We start from the raw sequence: 20560 nt of genomic DNA, 5'->3' as shown, positions 1-20560 counted from the left end.
CTGAGCTCGATGGAAGGCAGTTAATCTCTGACAAGCGCTGACCTCAGAAGACACAGAAGCTTGGGGTTTTTTTCCAAAGGACAGAAAGAAGGTCTCCATTTGATAAATTTGTGTGTCTGCCACCCATTATTACTTGTTTTACTATTTGCACTACACCCTCAGGTTTCCAAACAAAAACATTTGTGCAGCCCTGCAAATGACACTGGATTGTCTTCCAGATATTTGGGGAAAAAAAAAGAAAAAAAAAAAAAAAGGCTACTTTTCCCACCCCCCCTCCCCCCCCAGAATGTAAGAGAAATTGATTAGCTCCAGAAGCTTTGTTCTCTCTTTACAGTATGTGGCTAAGTTGCATTCACACACTGATGAAGACATACTTGGGAAAGTAAAGAAATAAGGCAAAAGTGAATAAATTCCAGCAGTATGAGGTCATAATTCATAATACAGTAAAATTTACAGCATCCCTTCTAGTCTTCTGGATTGATTAAGTATTGGCATCAGAGCCTCTGTGGCAGAATTAGCACCAGACAACACATTCCCATTTCCACTGAGTAGTGAAAGGTCCTTAAGAGAAATAATCAAGCTGTTAAACTTGAAAGAACAAGGAAAAATAATACAGGCTATAGACAAATGCACCATGACAGTCCTGGAGGCAATGGATGCTAAAACTGATTTAGTAACTACTGCTTCGGTAGGTTTAAAGACTGGAGAAACACAACAGAAAACATGCAATTCATCAAGGATCACTAGCTGCAAGAACTAGGTACAAGACTACCCGAGGGCCCGCTTCAGCACAGGTGGAGTTCAAGTCTGTTTCTGGTATGCTATGGTAGACAAACAGACACATGATCCTTTACATCTCTACAGACATTAGGCAGCGCACCGTCCCCCTCTGCCCAGTGATGTCCAGGTACACTGGAAGCAACCCACAGACAGCATCCAGAACTCCTCTCTGCTGTAGCAACTCTTAGGACACACTTGAAGCCTACCTACCTAGCCTATCACAGTGGTAGCTCACTAAGTCAATCCTAGTGCCTTTTCCTCAAGCACCATCATGGCACACTGTCTGTAGTCCTGACATGGCTCTGACTCCATACGGGTTGCTGGGCAAGTCAGAGACATCTGTTGAAGCCTTTTCATTCTCCCTATGAGGCTTCCCGCTAGTTACTGCAGTAGTAGAGGCTGCACAAATAGAAAGGCGGGCCCTAATCCAAAGCCATGTTCAGACAGAGTTGTGGGGATACCTGCCTGCAGGGTCTGCACAGCCACCGCTGCCCCAAATTGGCTTCTCTTACTAGGAGACAGCAGATACCGATGAGAGTTTTAACGTACCCCTACTGAGATTCCCTCTTTGCTGTAGGATCAGTATATTAGATAAAAGTTATTCCAACCTGGTTTTACCTCAGGTCAAGCAACACAAAGAGAAACACTGATCCTGGGTAAGCACAATCCTGTCCTAACACCCGCATGCTCCAATTCTTCTCATATCTGATCGTACTCACCACCCCAATTCCCACAAGTCCTAGTATGACTATGGGCTATGAGGGGACACAAACCCATCCACGATGCCATGGCAAGAGTTGAAGCCTTGCTGGCACTGATGTAGGATCCTCCTTTAGGAGGCAGGAAAGATTCTTGTGCTCTTGTGCCCCGCTGCCCTCTAGAAGGGGTAGTCAGACAAGTCTCTATGTCCTTGAACTGGACCTTCTACATTTTCTGTTAATTAGTTATGTGCTCCAAGTCCACCCCAGTATTATACAGTTAGTCAGACTGAAACCTCTGCTAAGGGCTATCCCAGGATATCTTTTATTTTTAACTTAAAACAGTCAAACACCAGTGCAGTGAGAGAAGACATTTGACTTTACTACCAAACAAAACCTGTTCACCTCACCTCCAAAGTCTTCGTCTTAGATACATTCTAAAAACTAAGTTTTCAAATAGCTTAGTTTCTTAAGCAGCTTTCAATTTTTGTTGGAAAACAGAACTCTGAGTGTAAGCTAACAGCTCAGATAATTTGGTCATTAGTTCTACTGAAAAAATAAAGCAAATAAAATCCCATCAGCACTAGGCAAGATTATTACAAATAGCAATTTAAAAACTTCAGAAACACTCTGTATTTACACTGACAGCAGAATCCTACAGTGGAAAGAAGAAATTTTGCAGCACTAGGTACTTTCTAGGCACATTTTCTCTTCTTCACTTCAATTTCTATAGCTTTCAACGGCAACTTTAATTACATTCACACTCACTATTTGCTTACTGCCAGAAAAAAAGAAGTAACATGGAAGTCAAGTAAAAAGCAGTAGAGTTATATTATATACAACACATTATATACATGTAGCTGGTACTTGTAATCTGATTTGACCACTACATCAGCATGTAGTGACATGGCCACAATACATAAGTATACAAATCAGTTTCTTACTTGCTTCCTCTGCTTTACAAAATTCTAAAAAAAACTTGAAGCAGATATCTAGAGTTTTAGGCCTTTGATTATCTTGACTGAACTGAGCAACTCATCCAATGAGAACTTATCTAGAAAAGCACCCAATGTCAATTTGGGGATACTAACAGATGGTTAGCTCACCTATTCCCTCAGTAGCAGGCTCAAAGGGCTCCACACTCTCATCATCAAGGTGTTCTACCTTCTTCCGCACTTCAGGTTTCATTATCTTCCAGGCATTCTTCCTCCTTATGCTCTTCTCCAATACATGAAAACCCTTACATCTCTCATTTTCTTCCCATACAGAAATACATGCAGCAAAGCAAGACTCTTCTCAGTTTTCTTAATGGCTAAACATGTAACAGGCGATTTTCTTAGTATTTTTTTTTTTTACCAGACTTCCCAGCACTTGATTTCTTTTCCAACTCCCTCCCTAAATCTGAATATCCTTTAAAAAGCATTGCATGCAGTTATTCAGTACCTGGTAACATTGTGCACAGATGTCAAGCAATGACAAACCTTAGGTAGCCAAGAAGCAATTAATCCTTTTGTTACAGCACTTCACCAAGAGTTTATATTAAACTGTTTAGAATAAGACCTGTATCTTCTAGTTTCCAAGCAACAGGCTCTCTTTTGATGTGACCCACCTGATTTTTTTTTTTTTTTTTACCCTGAAGTGCGTGTTTACATTAAGGCTGTCTTAAATCAGCAAAACCATCACATAAATAGATCGAGTAATTCCAGTTTCACATACACTATATTATACCTACCAAGGTAAAGTGCTAACGACTCTTACCAAGACTCAGTGTTAAAGAATTTGAAATGCCCAAAAGGAGCAGATATTTTGCTTCTGCTTTTCTTGGTCATGTTCTCTGAGAATAGGGAAAGTTTCCCTCCCACATTTTTGCCAGGTGCTCCCTGCACGAACAGCAACTTTAGAAGTAAAACCCACCATAGGAATAATGGGGCAAAGGGACAAAAACAAGGCTGGCAGAAGAACGGCTCATGTCCTTCTGTGCCACAGGAATGTACTATCCTGTCACTGCAGTTTCAAAAGGCACCCTAAATATGATTACAAGCTCATTCCTCCTCTTTAAGCCAATTAGAAGAGCAACTGCAGGAGACATCACACTGTCAGCTCCTGCTGTAAAACATGCAAAGGCTAATTACGCCATGAAGCAGACCTCAGAAACATATGCTCTTGCAGGCAATCTTCGTATACTGGAAAGGCACTTAAATACCAAAACAAAAACCTCAGCTTCACTACATATTCATAAGGAGGAACTTCAGTTCCTTTCATTAGCCACTTAAAGCCCAAAGGAAGCTCTCATTGCAGCCAGACTTGGCCCTTCTCATGAAAGCTGTCCAGCCAAGGCAGTGAAGAACCAGGACTAAGATTTAATTTCAAGTTGTTTCAGTAATAGTTTGCCATTGATATGCCCTTTGAACATTGCCCGGAGCCAAGAACACCCACACAGTATAAAGACATAAAGCACAATGAAACCTTAAGTGAATGGGTCAATTCTCCCCTCACACCAAGGCCAAGAGTATCTCCATTAAGTAAGAAGTAGCAATGAATGAGATCCTGTAAGTCTCCAATAAAATCAGGCCAGCTGCAAACAAAAGCAATTTAGAGTTTGTTTTTGCTCACTGACACTTGTAAGATAGGAGGACATGTAGAGCTGGAAAAGAGGAAGCCCTTCACAGAAATGATTGTCCCACCCACATTAGACAGGAAATTATTAAGGACTGTCCCAGTCTTCATTGTTTCTAAGTATCACCAAACCAATTGGTTTTCAGAAGGGGTAGACTGCTATTTTCCACAGCTACTTCAGTGCAAGATGAATAGGACAAAAGACAGAAATGTGCAATACACACACTTGGGCAGGAATTTCTTAGCCAACATGAGGGAGAAAAATATTTGTGGGGTAGCATTTTGCTGTAGGAAGTGAGAGAACTGATGCAGTTGCCATTACTTGACATTTCTGATTTTGAACACATTATAATAGAAGAAAAAAAATATGTTTGAAATAACAAGTGAAGTCACCAAATGCATCTGTGGAAGCAGAAATTACTAGAACCCTTTAATGTTCAGAATGGGGTTGCTTCTAAATACAACTTACGAAAGATGGGCAGCTGTAATCACCTTAGAAGTTGAAAAAGTATATTGTGTGCTCTCAGTTATTTCAGTCCATGTGCTAAATGCACATGAATAATTTTGAGTCTGGGATCAGTACCCGTGAGCAGACAGCATTTCTGATACCAGCTCAAAACTCTAAGCATTGCTAACACGTCTCAAATCAAAAGCTTTTTTTTCCATTTTGGACATAATAAACTTAGTGCTCACAATAGGTTCTCAACATTTTACAAACCAGCAGGCTTTCCAGAAAAAGCACCCACCCAGCCAAACATCAGAAGTTTGCTAGTCACTAAGACTTCTTTATTACCACCACTAATTTCTGCCCCCCAGAGTTGAGTGAAAAAAAAAAAAAAAAAAAAAATCTAACAGAAGGCCCCTTACCTCGAGAGTCAAGGAAGCTTTTCATGTAACACTCTTTCCTTCAGAGCATGATGTCGGTAAACGTTGTCGTTTAGATCTAGCTACATCAGCTCCTCTGCAAGGAGCACAGACGAAGGAAAGAATCTCCTTGTGACAAGACAGGTCATTCACATGGGCCTCTTTCAGAGCCAAAGACATCCCACTGATAGTGCTGACAGTAATAGTGGGAGATCCCAACACAGAAACAGGTGAAATCAGAAGCTCCCCCCAATTTCCCTGGAGCACAGATTTCACTTCACAATTTTAAAAAACTTTGCTTGAAGTCTCCTTAGGAAATCAGAGCTGACTTGCAAGTTCAGCAAGGTACCAAATTTAAATTTAAGAAGTTGCAGGCAAACCAACCAAGTCTTTTCTTAGGGCTGGTAGAATTCCTTGAGAATTCAGAGGTACAGAAGGGAAGAAAGATAGAGTTACTCTTGCTGAAAGACCCCCTTCTGCCACGCCTTCAGTAGAGAACTGGGAGTCACTCAGTATAAGCCTTCCCCTACACCCACCTACAGTAGAAGGAGAAGAAGGAAGCACCAACATTTATCTGAAAGAATTTCCAGGATTTTTTTTTTTACTTTTTTCCTTTTTAAATCCCCCCAGGGCAGAGGGAAGGAAGGCCTCTTCTACAGAAGACTTTCAAAAGTGAAGCTGTGCACCAGGCTGCAGGAGTTTGACCATGTAATACCGGGCAAGGTCTGAGTGATAGTGGGCACATTAAAGGCCAGTTAGGGTCCATACAGCTGGGGTTCCCATGTACTTACCACCGCACAGGCTTCTTGTTGATGAGCAAATCCATTTACCAACCTACTCAGCAACAGTAGTCTTGTAACATGTACATGTAACAAGTCACAAGTTGTTCCATTTATTTGAGTAAATATCTGGTAAATAAAATCATCGGTAAACATTACAAAATTAAATACATTAAAAAAGCTTGCCAGTATACATAAAATTCACAAACATGTACTTCTTTTGAAAAATAAAATATGTTCAGAGCACCCTTGATATAAAATGCCTGACTAGTGTCACCTACCAGCATACGGTAGCTTATTGAACATTTCAGTTAGGACATTTTCCAGAAGGGAGCAGGAATCTCTCTTCTGTTCTTGCTTTTACAAGTAAGAGAGCCCAAGTTAAGAAGTCTCCCTGCTTCTCAGGGCAGAGCCATAAACAAAGGCTATAACATTCTTTGCCTACCTTAATAGGAAAGGAATCTGCATTCAATTAAGACCACATCACTAAATGCAAAACCGTGCTTGTAATTCATTTTGGTAGCACTGCCTTTCCTCCACTGTGAAGCAGCTTTTAAAAGGTGATGGACATTTCTCTAGTTATCATTGCAGGCCCTTATTCAGTATAGGTTAGCACAGTTCCAAGACACCATGAGGTGGAGAGGAAATGATCTGGCAAAGCAAAGTCAATCAAATAACTTTAAGTCTATAAATTAAGCCCTTAAAATTTCCAATTTTCATATGTTGCGGTCTAAACAAGGAGATATGACGAAATTCTTCACTGGGCTGCTTTAAGAGTATTTAGAAAAATGGCAGCACTCATTTTAGTAATCTAAATTGGTACCTTCTGGTAGCAAATTTGCAGTAACCACCATTTAAATAATTCACCGTAACAAACTTTTCTTTCCATCCATGTGAAACAGTATTCACAACCCACTTTATAATTTATGTACAGACAAGCACAAGAAACTTGACATCCATGACTTAAATGTACAACCAACTTAAAAAATGTTATCCAACTAGTCGCAAGGAGAAGTCTCCTAGCTCTGTAAATTTACAAGATCTTCTGGTTCACCATGTAGGCTTGCTGCCCCTCATCACTAACTCTTGGATTCTTCACTTGCTTCAGTAATCCTCAAGTGAAAGTTGAGCAGCATCCAAATTGTTGATATTCTTGATAAAAAAAAAAAAAAGACACTTAAAAAAAAACCCTTAAAACACACAAAAGAAATTCCTTGAGTCAAAACTGAATGAAATCAAAAAAAGTTGTGAAGACAACTATTTTAATAAAGGTCTTGTATTCAAAGTCCCGTTTCCCTTGTCATGTCTTTTACAGAGCGCTACTACTTTGAGTTATTTATATACTCTTCTTTTGAGGGGGACTGAGTTTCCTCATTCCTCTTATCCGAGTTAGCAGCTCTTTGATAAATTCCTAGGAAAAAAGATTAGAAAATATGAGTATTTTTTATGATCCCATCATACCATAATTTTGAGTTAAAAAAAAAAATCAAAGCAAACTATACATTATATTTAGGCTTTTACTGCTATGCTCTCTGGCCTGATCTCCAGGAACCTTATATGCATACTCTCATCGCACAGCAGGGGTACGAGCAACTAGCTTTTCCTCTGCATGAGTGTTCAGGCTCGGTTGCTAGCCATCTTTCAGGCTTTTACTACACAGGGCTTTCTACCAACTACTGAATCAAGCAAAATCTGTGGCTGGATACAACGCAAACAGTCAAAGCAGACTTTCACAGTTTAAGCCCGCACGGAAATCAGAAGCCCTGCCAAAAGAGGTGTTTCTCTCGCCACGCTCCAGGGCGGCACTAGCATTTTGGTTGGCTGCATACTCAGCTGGAACAGAAAGCTGATCTGGCTACAAACTCAGCTGGTTTTTCCTCTTGCCCTGCTACTTTCCAAGCTGGCTCAGCTCTCTGATCAGGCTGACCACTCAGTCCCACACCACCACTCATGCCAGTCCAAGGCAGGGCAGGAACTAGGAGCCAAAAGTAGCATCACTGGCTTACGCTGGGTGAAACTAGTTGTGGAGCTCAGTAAATGACACTGTTCTGAAAAAAATAAATTTGTACATATATTTTTATATGACTGAATGAAACTGGCCAACGTCTTTATTCAGTGGTATTTTCCACTGTTTCAGCAGATTTTCTCTTTTTAAATTGTGGGAGAACAGAAGCTTACTGAATTGCACCATTATCTGAGATCCTTTTGGTATACTATCTTATAACTGCAGAAGTATTAAAAGCTAAATCACCTCCTTACTGTCACATTGGGAGAATAATGTTTACCCACAGTACTATGTATATACCTATGAAAAGGTTCTTATGAAATCATTTAGCTAACAACATGGAATGTAATTATGGATTTAGACAGGTTGATGTGAAAGGACAAAAAGCATGACTTCCTAGCTGAGTGCTTGAGGCTAAAAATTCCAGTAAACAAGGTCACCACCTAAATGACAACACAGTACCTCTCAAAAAAAGTCACACTGAAACATATATTACCCAGGTGCCATACTGTGCACAAGGAAAGTCTTTGTAAATGTGTATTTTAACTTGAGCGATATGTCAGGGTTTTCTGGTGGGCCCACAATCCTGGCAGGTATCAGCCCAAGAGAGAAATTTCCTTTCTTGACAGATTATGCACATCTATACTGTACTGCATGTACTGTTGCACCATGGTTATCGCTGCACCAACATTAGCTGTGGCTTCAACTAACAGCAGCAAAGGCAGAGTAGCATACACATCAGTGGGGGCCACAAACACTCACCAACAAACTTTTATATTTCAGCCTCCACTCCAGAACTAACTAGACCAAGGCCAGCAAAGGAATACATCTACATATATCAGTATTGTGCTTCCCATCCAGCTAGACTGATAGCCTGAAGAGATGATCAGAAAAACAGATTTGTTAAAACCCCTAATCCTCCCCCCTCCATCCTCTAGAAGCTGTCTTCTTCCTCGTAGGCACAAGCCACTGTAACAGTAACCACTCTAAACTTGTCAGAGTACAGTACTTATCCATTCAGGTCAGAAAAAGAAGGGAGGCAGGTTTACTCTAAAAATTCACAGCTTTCAACGCACAGTGCATTGGTTTGGTGTTATCCTTTCATCATTGTAAAGACCTGCTAAATAATACAAAATTAATGTGGCATGGTGCTGTTTCAAGCATACAAATACACTTTAGGATTTTTTACTATCAAACTTAAATGAAGCCCTGTAGCAAAATCATTATTGAAATAAACTCTCTAGAGTGATTTTAAGATTTTTTTTCTTGAGATTAATGCAATTAGCATTGCCTTTCAACAGCTCTTTCCATAATAAACTATACTTCCATGCCAAAACATCAGATTAAGACAGCTTTGGAAAGGAACAGGCTAAAGTTCAGTTCTTCCTTTTGGAAGACTTTATTAGTCATCTGTTAAAGCCACAAATACTCTACAACACCCTCACTCACCATCAAAGCACAAGACACTGCAACTGGAAACTGTCCAACTGCTTTACAGAAGTTGAAAGTAAGAGCATTCCAAGAAGGGGCATGTGCAGAGCGGACAGGCAAGTTTGTGGTACTCTGCCTGTGCCCATGTGGGGTATATCCCTGTTTGAAGGGCACCTCTGCCATTTCTCTGTCCATTGTCTCCCACAACTCAGAAGAGTTTGGCACAAGTTTCCCTTGGATGTGAAATGCAGTCAAGGGTCAGCTGCTTTACGATATGACATTGCAGCAAGGGAAGGGAGGAGCTCCTCTCCTTATACTCTGAAACTGTACCACAAATATTTTTTTGCAAAACAAGATATTTGCTTGAAGTTTTCAAGTAAGTTTCATACCACCTAGCAACTTTTTTAGTGCTGCCAAAATAAAGCAAACTGTAGGGGAAACCCCCTAAGCAGATCTGAGGTAATTGAGGCTATTCTCAAGGAACAGAAAGAGAGCTGTATTCACTTTAAGTATATATAATAATTGAAAATGCTTTACCCCTCAGGAACAGTTTTTCCTAAAATAAGGCTTCTATACCAAACAGTAAAATTCAACAGGAACATTTTATATGTGGCAGACATTTTACAGGATGCAGTAGGGCTGTTGTGCACATCCCATGGGTGTGCAAACCACAGCATTGGTTCAGTATATTTCTGATTTAAGTATCATTTTGCATCTGACACTCGTATGGAGTGGCTGTCATTAACACAGTTGTGCCCCAGTGCTTATGCCTTTCTTGTTTTGCAGATCCCCATCATGGAAAGGCAGCAGTCTAGAAGAGATGCACATTTTCCCTTTTGGAGGCAGGAAAAGAGACTTCACAGCATTTCAGTAAGCCTTCAACTTTATGCCTAATCAACTCAGCTTTATGATAGTAATAGCCATTTGTTTTCTTTAATCATCACTCCAAAATTGCAGTTTCATACCTTGTGGACATTTGAGTCAAGGCTTAATAGAAGACTTAATAGCCACATCTATCTCAACCTCATACACAAAAATCATCTTACACAGAACATTTTATTGAAATCTCCTCTAGGAGATACGCTGAAGTTTAGCATCATGCATTTGAAAGCTGATCATGTACTAATCTACGTTAAAAGTAGTTCTTTAACACAGGTTGGATTATCTGCTTATATAATGCTTATTTAATTCACAGAGTTGGAAAATATTTAACAATAATTCAGCTAAGGATTCCAGAAATTAATTATTCCTTGGAGGGATACAGCCAGAAATACACAACCCACATCTACTTTTAACAGAAAAAAAATATTGCACCATCACTTTGGGCCTTGGAAAAAAGAAAAGCAAAGCAGAAGTATACACAAACGGTTCAAATTCTTTACAGATTTTCTGCAAGGATACCGCTTTTAAATACAGCTTTGTTACAAGTACTGAGAATCCTGTTAATTTATAATACAAAATCATTGTTTCTAGAACATGTCTTTCTAATTCTAAAGGCAAATTTAGATGAGAGACAGAGACTAAATCTATAGTTCATTTGAACTCATCTATATTCAGCCTTAGGCATTTGTCTTCTCCCTTCTCTAATGCCTTCCCTTGAATCAAGGGTATTCAGTTCAGCAAAAGTATTCATCTAATGCAGAATTAAAAAAAAAAAAAAAAGACAACAAACAAAGGTGAAATGATAATTCAGGAAAGGGGAAGAAATCACTCTCTGCTTTGGAGGTGTGATGCATTATTTTAATGAGGTCATTTGACAGACAATGAATTCCAGGCTTCCTATTCAAGTCTTCCAATTAATTCTGGAGACTAATTAGACTCTGTCTCTCCAGATTTCTCTTCAACAAACACTACACATGTAGTAGGACTAGTTCTTAAGCCAAAATTTAGAGTTTCTAGTCCTCCTGCTTCACTAGAGCATGAAATTAATCCTGAACCAGCTTTCCGCCACAGCTTTACTTCCCTGAAGCCAAGTCAAAAATCAAGATTTCCCTGACTGTTTGCTCAAGGCTATTTCCTGGAGAATCTGATTGGTTGGATGTAAAAAGTAAAGTTGGCCTGGAGATCAATCCCCGCTGCTACTTGGGAAAGAAACTAAACAATAGCTCAAAAATGCTATCGGAATGGGAAATAAAAAAAATAAAAAAATAAATTAAAAAAAAGGAAGGAACATTACTGACACCCACCTTCCCTTCCCCACAGGCTCAAACCTGAAGCTGATCCTACAGGAAGCAGGGAAATGAGGTGGCACCCATGCTTGGGGAGAATGGGGCCAGAAGCTGCCTTTATCAGCAAGAACTGGTGCAGCACCTCTGTAGCTTCACTGAATGATCCCACTGGCACATTCTCTCCCGTGAGGCCACGGCACCATCAGTGCCCAGAGGAAGACAATACACAGCAATTTAGCTTCTCTGTGAGCCCTGTACAAGGCATTGACTACATACCACAAAGCTTAGCTATTGTCAAGACATGCAATCCAGATATTCTCCAATTCAGCAGCATGTAAACAAGGACATCTTATTCTTGTCAAATCACCATTTGCTCCTCCATTCTTATTGCTATGGGTATTTGTAACTTGTATTCATGAGTACATGCAGAAAGTAAAACATGCAAGCTTAATTCCCTCCAATACTGTAGTACAATATAGGACAGATCTCAGCAGGCATATAAACAGTTTTAATTCACTGAATTCAGAGTGGTCAAATGGTTGAACAAGAAATCCTATTTTTCTAAAAATGTCTGTCTGCAATGCTTTTAAATATGCATGTTTCTTAACTTTTTCCTCTACAAAGTGTCCTATTTGATTTCAAGTAATATGGACACATAATATAGTTACTGTGGCTTAGTAATTTACCACTCATCAGCTGAGCTGCAATAAATGCCCATGAGCTCTTAGGCTCACCTAGATGTAAGGCAGTACACTGCACTAAGACTTCAGGACACATCTTTAGTTACTATTGCTTCAAACAGGTATCCTACATATTAGTGCCTTGCAATTATAATAAAAAAACAAAACAGTAACATAAACTTGATATAATGCATAACACAGCAGGACCAAAAAAGTATGATCCTTCAAAAGTTTAGAGGTTCCATTTCCGAAGGGTTGAGCTTTCTATTCATGTCTGCATACTAAATATGTGCATTATCCAAAGACTACCCAAAACAGTCTTTAGTTTTAAAAACCACAGTGCCTGGATCACTCTAAAAAGCTGCATCACAAGCCTATCATTTGTTAGGAACTTGGAGAAACACATCGTTAAGCAAATGCATCTCTACCTTTCTCAAAATGAAGTGTTAAAACCTGCTGAAATTTTACTGTTACCAGTAGCAGAGATACACTAACACAGATTTAACTAGCCTCCTTCAAAGTGTATGTCTTGACAAAACCTCATTGATTTTATGGCCACAACAGTCTTCCTATTTTAAACAAGTCTACCGTCAAGTACCAGAATCTTATGATCAAAATTACAGATTATATTTCAATTTCTTTGTTACATTCACTGCTAACATAAGACTCAAAATTCCCTGTGTCCTACATTAAGATTCTCCACCATATAGGTAGAACCGAGACAGCAGCCTGACAAAGGCCCAAGTGGGATTTTCCACAGATGACGCATGGCACTGCATGAAGCACTGGCTGCTCTGGCACATGGGTGATGCAGGAAAATGCTGTTGCTCCCTGCTCCTTTTCAACCACTAAAGTTCAGATCCAAGATTTGGTTATGGCACTGATTTTGTAGATAGCATGTGCCTTTAAGTTTGTGCAGTCCTAAAAATTAATTGCTGTTCTCTCATGCTAAGCCATGTCTTGCATCAAGACTACATTGCATGTACCACTTTTGAACTCTGTATGATAGTAACAGAAGAGAAAAGGGGAATCAGGGAAAAAGTAAACTGTCTGAAAAATACTTCCAGCACTGTTTAGTTTTGCATGGTGGGAAGACCATCATTATGTGTCAAAGCACTGTTCACATTTGAGATCGCAAACACTGTGCCTCGGGGTCAGGCAGCTACTCAGCTTCTCATCAACAGGTGCAACTTAACTTCACAGAGCAAGGAGATTGCGGCTCAAGTAAAAGGATGTAAAGTATAAATACAAGTCACATACTGCAGTGATTAACACCAATAAAAGCATATACTTTGCTGGTTACCAAATTTCTCAGCCACTGCTTTTGGTTTTTTTTCCGTTTTAATTATTATGTTTGTAGAAACAGCCAAGTTGGTAGATTGTGCCCAGAAATTATTTTTTGCTTCTGGCACATTTTACAAAACTAACTTTTAATGACTGAAAGTCACATTGCATACGAATCTTGATTAGCAAATCAACAGTTTAATTTAAGGATCATTAACGTAAACTTAAATAGCACCCAAAAATCATACTGTGTGCACTTTCCTGATTAACTCTTTGTTCCCTTATTTGGGTAAACTACATGACTCGTTAAAACAAGGTTTCCACATAAAGCATATTTCCATACTAATTAAAACAACGGCCATATCTGCTACCTTAGAAAAGCTTTTAAAATTTTAGAGCACATTCAACAGTCTAGCTATATTTCCCTTAGAAAAAAGGTTTCAGAGCAGTTCCTCATAAGTTACTGTCAGATGCTATCTTTGGCCAATTTACTGAAGAGGCTGAGAATTCCTTCTGCCTTTCAAGTGACCTGGATAACTGTTTCTTCTGATGAAAAGTCAATCCAGAGCACATGCAAAAATCCCTCAGTCTTTCCCTAACCTTTAGTCTAAGTGGAAGACACTAAGCAAAATTGACATAGGGGTTCGGTTTGGTTTTTTTAAATGGACGAGATAAGGGCTTCAAGTTATTAAGCTGTCTGTACTGGTTTTCTTTATGTTCTGAATAGTAAAGACATCTGTCCTGGGTTGAGTGAGTGGCGGGGTTTTTTTGGTGGCAGGGGAGGGGGCTATAGGGGCAGCCCCCAGTGAGAAGCTTCCCAAAGCTCCCCCAGCTCCAAGTCAGCTCCACTTCTGTTTGGAAACTGAGCCAATCAGCTGCGCCTCTGCAATAACGTATTTAAGAAGGGACGTGGTGACGGACAGTTGGACTTGTGAGGAGGAGTTGATGCAGCTGCATGAACACCAAGATCAGTGGAGGAACAGAGGAGGGAGGTGTGCTGGAGCAGAGATTCCCCTGTATCCTGTGGTGAGACAGCAGGGCAGCCCCCCCCCACCACCACCCATGAAGATCTGCGGTGGAGCAGACATTGATTTATGGCCTGTGGTTTTCGCAAGGCCGATCAAGGTGCTCTGCCCAAAGAAGGCTGGGGTCTTGTGGGAAAAGGTAGCCCCGTTGTTGTAATTCAGTGCTGGGAGGATTGCAGCACACAGGAATGTCCCACACCGGAGCAGCTTGGGAAGGGCTGCAGCCATGGGAGGGACTCCAGTTGGGGAAAGTTGGTGACCCACAACAGAGCAGTGTAGGGAATGCTGCGGCCCATGGGAGGGACTCATGTCAGAGCAAGTTTGTGGAGGACTGTCTCCTGTGAGAGGGGGACCACGATGGAGCAGGAGGAACAAGTTCTGGACACTCCCCTCACCGAAGATGGAAGAAGCAGCAGCACTGACAGCACCCTCCATTCCCTGCCCCCTGCACAGCTTTGGGGAAGAGGTAGAGATATTGGGAGCAGAGCTGAGCCGGGGAAGAAAGGAGGGGTGGGCGGAAGGTGTTCTCAAGATGTGGCAATGCTTCTCACTGTCCTACTCTATTACGTGTTGTTAGTGTCTGTAATAAATGTATGTTCTTTTTTTCTTCCCCTAACGAGTCTGCCTCTTGCTCGTGACCATAAAGGTGGATTTTTTCCCCCATCCCGGTCCTGTCTCGAACCCCAAGCCTGGCTCTCTGTCCCTTCTTATTGCCGGAAGGGGGAGTGAGTGGCTGCGTGGTGGTTGGCTGCCGACCAGGCTCAAACCAGGTACAACATCATATTACATAAATTTTTCCCCAGTTAGGTTACTGTCTTTTGCAAACTGTATAGCTCTTGATGCCAAAATCCTTAGTGCACTTGACTGACTGTATTTTATTGGTCAGGAAAAATTTTATCAGCTCACATCCTTTCTCCACAAAATCTTCTAGAAATCCATTCACAAACCAATTACCCCAATAGTTTTGAATGGTCTGCAAATATGGAAGGATTACAGAATTTCTAGACAAGGTGTGGATCCTCATATAGCAAGTTTAAGGCGACTTAAAGGCTCTCCTTAGTCCACACATGGCAGGTTAAAAATCACTATTTTTAAGTAGCATAAGTTTGCAGTCATGAAGCATTACTGGGCTTATGCTATAGATGAAGAAAAGCTGCTGTTGTATGGTCCTGGGAAATGCGTACAATTTTGGCAACTATCCTCACAGAAGAGGAGATATAAGCACTTGCCTTGATCCAAGTGCCTTGAGGACAGTCAAGCACACATGTCCAAAATTGTTTCCTGTAAACTGCCATGCCAACTTAATTTACTAGCACAGCACAAATTTTCCTGCAGTTCTACGACCAAGGTTTCCTGTGGATAACTCACTAACATCTGTCATATACCCTTATCAGAGCTCTGAAATTTGTCCTTGCATTAAGTGTCAAGCTTCAGAGTCAAGAAAAAAAAATAATATTACATGTTCAAAGGAGGAAAAAGGGTAATTATTTGATTCTCTGCTTTCCTCATCTGCCTTCAGATCAGCATGAGTAGCTGCTAAACTCTTAGCAACTTGTTCCTCCCACTCACTCATGACCCCACTTTCTCTCACTAGCCTGGGACAAAGAACCATGTCAGGCTCCACATGCCATATCAGTCTTCATATCTATCTTCCAAAAAACAACTAAGGTTCAACTGCAAGAAGGCTGGAGGTAGCTGACAAGGGTCATCTGTAGTGTAACATTACTACAGTGAGATACCTGAAGACTTAATTTTTTGGCCTGGCTGGCATCTCCATGATGTGAGATGTGTATTATCTGCTGCAAAGAAACCAAGGTGCAACACAGATCAAGCTATACAAGTATTACCATGAGAGTCTTTCTGGATCAATTCCCTGCACTGTCAAAAAGTTAGTACCAGCAACTGTAATAACAATTCTGGAGAATTCTCCCCATCTGCCACAGGAATCAATAAAAATGGAAAAGCCGTAAAGAAAGTATCTGATGGACAGGGAAGTGTCTATTTAACAATACCAGTGGTTCTTCCTGACAGCCCTTAAGCCTCAGCAGTTTAAGTGGCTGCAGCTGCAGATGTTATAGAGGAACCAAGCTATATGCAGCCTTGTTTCAAAAACCAAACACCTGGCTCCTAGTCATGCCAGCTGAAATGTCCCTGACCAGGGGAATCCTGTAAACCACCCACTCTATTAAATACTGTGCAGCAGCCACTGGTGGGAAAGCACTGACTCTATAAATTGAACCAAGAAACTGACCCACAACATTTTTTTTTTTTTTTTTTTTTTTTTTTTTTTTACATTTTTTACAGTGAGTCCAAGTTTGAGGAGGTTTGTTTTGTTGGTTGGTTGTTTTGGAGTTTTGGTTTTGTTTTGGTTTTTTTTTTTTTTTTATGATTTCTCTTCCTAGTAAGCACAACTTACTATATGAAAAGTAGCCTGTATTGGCACTGGACATGCTAATGGATATTCAAGTTGAAAGTTGAGTACTCTTAACTAAATCCTGCTAGTTCAGGTTGTACCACAATTGTATTCAAACCCATTCACAAAAACAACTAGCTGAGCTACATAGCTACATAACAGTTCCCAGAACAAACAATTTTACTGTCAGAGATAAAATTAAATGACTTCACATTGAAAAGCACACAATCCATCTCAAGTTGAAATTTCATGCAAATATAGTTGGGTTTTAACCATCTAATGAGAATTGTGTTTAGTTCTCTTGTAACATGACAGCTTTAAGCATCAGTAAAGCCAATAGGGACATTACAGAAGACAACATTGATACTTCAGTTACAATGATCAGCAGTCCCTCCACAAGGCCCAAATCCTGTTCCTACTGTAGTCAAGTGACAGTCACAAACATTCCCAGGATATAAAGCCCCAAGCCCATCAGCTCCCCATTAGTATTCCTATATTTACTTTATCATAAATATAAAAAAGTTACTTTAGCTTGAATATAGCTACACTTTCCACACATTAATAGTATTTAAAAAAAAGTCTTTTTACCTCTGTTGGTTTGTAGCAATCTACAAGAGTTTCCTAAAAGCAAAACATGAAAGTGTCAGTTCCAATACAGAATAACAGTGAACATAAACAAGTCTGCAGTATGAAACCTGTCAAGGGAGTGGGGAAGAAAAGGAGCAAGAACCAGGAATCACTGGATAAAGATGCTACTGAAAACCAAGCATTATAGCAAGTCACTTTTGCTCCTTAGGTGGATCAGAACGATTTGCAAGGGGAGAGGAATGATGGCTTCTTCCAGGTTGGAAGTTATAAAAGCCCCCTCTCCAACAAGAAGATAATCCAGGAACATTTCTCCCAGCAATACACATGTGAAAGGTAGCTTTCTGTGAGGGCACCACAGTCTTCATAATACAGAAATACAGACTTTAGCTAGGACAGGCATTCCTAGCAGGGCAGCTGCAGCAGCTAGTTTAGGCAGAAGTGGCAAAGCTATTTATGAATGCTGAGTAAACAGCCTAGGGCTGTGCCACCTCAGGTCTCTGTGGCTGGTCAGTGGGCACTGAGGAAGTGGTGCCGATAGGCACTGCAAATCAAATGTGGTGCATCTAAGCACCAGTTAGTCACCTCCCAGAAGTGAGCTGAAGGCAAAGCACTGATTTGAGACAGGTTTCCTTCTTTTAATGTATCTGAAAAGATTATAAACAGAGACACTCATTTTTTTTTTTGTATCTTGATTTAGATACATGTATCTCTAAGACAGATGCTCATTCCCCGCCCCCCCCCCCCCCCCAAATCTTCCATTAACTTTTACCTCAAGCAAGATTCAGAGAATTAGAGAGATGCTTTGAATTGTGTAATTTCATCGGACAGCTTCTGACTTTCCCTATTAATTCCTGTTGCTGACCATTTTAACCTTTCCTCAAGCTTTTTAGACTCCAAGATAACACCACGTGTTCCAATTTCTAGCTAGTATAGACAGAGAAAAAATTTCCAGTAGCCTAAGGACAATGAAGGATTTCTGATCTGTATATGCATGCGTGTATATTTCTACTGCTGCAGTGAATCACAAACTATCTGGTCATCATAACTGACTCTCAGCCACATCATTTTTTTATGTGACTGTTCCTTACTTTTCTGTGCTTTCTATTCATTATTTTATATACTTGTGAAAAATAGAATGAGTCTAATCTGTCTCAGCATATCTCCCTATATTACTGGATTCTTTGAACTTATATTTACTCCTGTTATCACCTGCTTTCGAAAAATATTTTGCCATAAAGGATTTTGATTACCTTTGTATACAGACCAGTAGATTATGCTAAACTGAGACCTAGGAACCTCACAGTTCTAATTCTGCACTTACAGTGGATTCAGTGAAACACATGATATGGACCCAGATACCTTAATTCAGCCACATTCCAATATAAACATAGAAAATAATATTACCTGTAATTTGAGAGCTCTCTCTTCTTCATTGGCTGCATCAAGAAGGTCATCGATATCAATTTCTACATCTGGCATCTCTTCTTCCTGAAAAGCAGGAATTCCCACTTAGTTCATAGAGATATCCTTTAACTAACTTCAAAAGCAGCCTAGTGATAGCACACAATTTCATCTGCCTGGAGCCAGACAAGAAGGAAATCAGTAAGGGACAGTGGCTTGATTCCTTGCTCCTGGGCCAGCAGAAGGCCAAGCCCTGGCCACACAGGAGGTGACAGCTCTTAAGCAACCTTCCCCTCATAGCCAGGAGTTACTAACCCATGCAGCACAGGTCATGCTACTCTCACAGTACTGGGCAAGAGGATGGAGAGGAGGTCAGGGAAGAAGAAGTAGATAAAAGCTGTAGCAAGTCACAGAATTGCTTCTGAAAACATTCTGGATTAGACTGCTTATTTTGTTACACTATGCAGGATCTCGCTTGCTTAAAGTTGCCTTACAAGGATGACGTACATGCCCCATCAGAAGAGTTCAGACTTCCAGTACCTGCAGTGAAGCACGAAGTCTAAGGCATAGAGTTTTTACAGAACTTTTTTCAAACCTTCTCCACCCATACACTTCTCCCTTTGCATCACCAACACATCAAACTCCTTGTTCCCCGAGTCAGAGCAGCAGTCCACACATTTTGAAGGACTCCTGGGCTTTGGAATCCCAATACGAATCCATCATCCACAGATATCACTGTTTATTGCATTTACAGTTACGCAAAAAAGATATTCTGCTGGCCATTTTTTGCATTTTCTCATCATAAAAGGCACTTCAAAACGGTAAAGCAGCACCTCACTGCACATACAAAACACTCTGGTCTCAGTCACTCCCCCATGCCAAGTCCCACCCTCAAAGTGGCCTCAGTGCCACAAACACATGGCTCCCCCATTGCCCCTGCTCCACCCAAGCCAATGTATGGACACTGCAAGGCTGTCCTCTCCCACAAGTACATTGTCACTGATCAAGTCACTGGCACTGCATCACCTTGGCATCTCCTGAATGAAAGCAGGGACCTGAAAGCGTCCAAAGGGGAGGGTGGATTTGAGAGTCAGTGTCGTGGTTTAGGCCTGGTTGGCAGCCAACCACAATGCAGCAGCTCTCTCCCCCTTCCCCTCCGGCAATGAGAAGGGACAGAGCGCCAGGATTGGGGTTCGAGATAGGACTGGGAAGGGGAAAAATATCCCCTTTATGATCACAAGCAAGAGGCAGACTCCTTAGGGGAAGAAAAAAAAAGAGCATATTTATTACAGACACTAACAACACATAACAGAGTAGGACAGTGAGAAACATTGCCACATCTTGAGAACACCTTCCCCCACCCCTCCCTTCTTCCCAGGCTCAGCTCTGCTCCCGATATCTCTACCTCCTCCCCCAGTGGCGCAGGGGCAGGGAATGGGGGATGCAGTCAGCGCTGCCACTTTCTTCATCTTCGGTGAGGGGAGTGTCCAGAACTTGTTCCTCCTGCTCCATCGTGGTCCCCCTCTCACAGGAGACAGTCCTCCACAAACTTTCTCCAACATGAGTTCCTCCCATGGGCCGCAGCGTTCCCCACACTGCTCCGTCATGGGTCACTAACTTCCTCTGACTGGATTCCCTCCCACGGCTGCAGCCCTTCCCGAGCTGCTCTGACATGGGACTCCCCTGCATGCTGAAATCCTCCCAGCACTGAATTACAACAATGGGGCTACCTTTTCCCATGAGACCCTGGCCTTCTGCAGGCATAGAACCTTGATCAACCCAGCAGGAGCCACAGGCCATAAATCAATGTCTGCTCCACCACAGATCT

At 41.1% G+C, this 20560-nt stretch overlaps 1 protein-coding gene across 1 annotated transcript in view; it reads right to left on the bottom strand.

Moving 5' to 3' along the window:
* Positions 1 to 5841: 5841 nt before the first annotated feature.
* PPP1R14C (protein phosphatase 1 regulatory inhibitor subunit 14C) overlaps positions 5842 to 20560 on the bottom strand; it is a 60382-nt gene continuing 45663 nt past the window's right edge. The window contains exons 2-4 of the mRNA XM_042796163.1: positions 18736 to 18819; positions 17332 to 17364; positions 5842 to 7148 (exon numbers count right to left, since the gene is read on the bottom strand). Coding sequence (XP_042652097.1) covers positions 7074 to 7148; positions 17332 to 17364; positions 18736 to 18819 — 192 coding nt within the window. The 3' untranslated portion in view covers positions 5842 to 7073. The remainder of the gene's footprint in view (positions 7149 to 17331; positions 17365 to 18735; positions 18820 to 20560) is intronic.

The sequence above is a fragment of the Tyto alba genome, unplaced genomic scaffold (genome assembly GCF_018691265.1).
Source record: "Tyto alba isolate M040663 unplaced genomic scaffold, T.alba_DEE_v4.0 Super-Scaffold_22, whole genome shotgun sequence".
Lineage (NCBI taxonomy): Eukaryota > Metazoa > Chordata > Aves > Strigiformes > Tytonidae > Tyto > Tyto alba.
The sequence above is the reverse complement of the archived record's forward strand: the minus strand, read 5'-3'. Positions and strand labels throughout refer to the sequence as shown.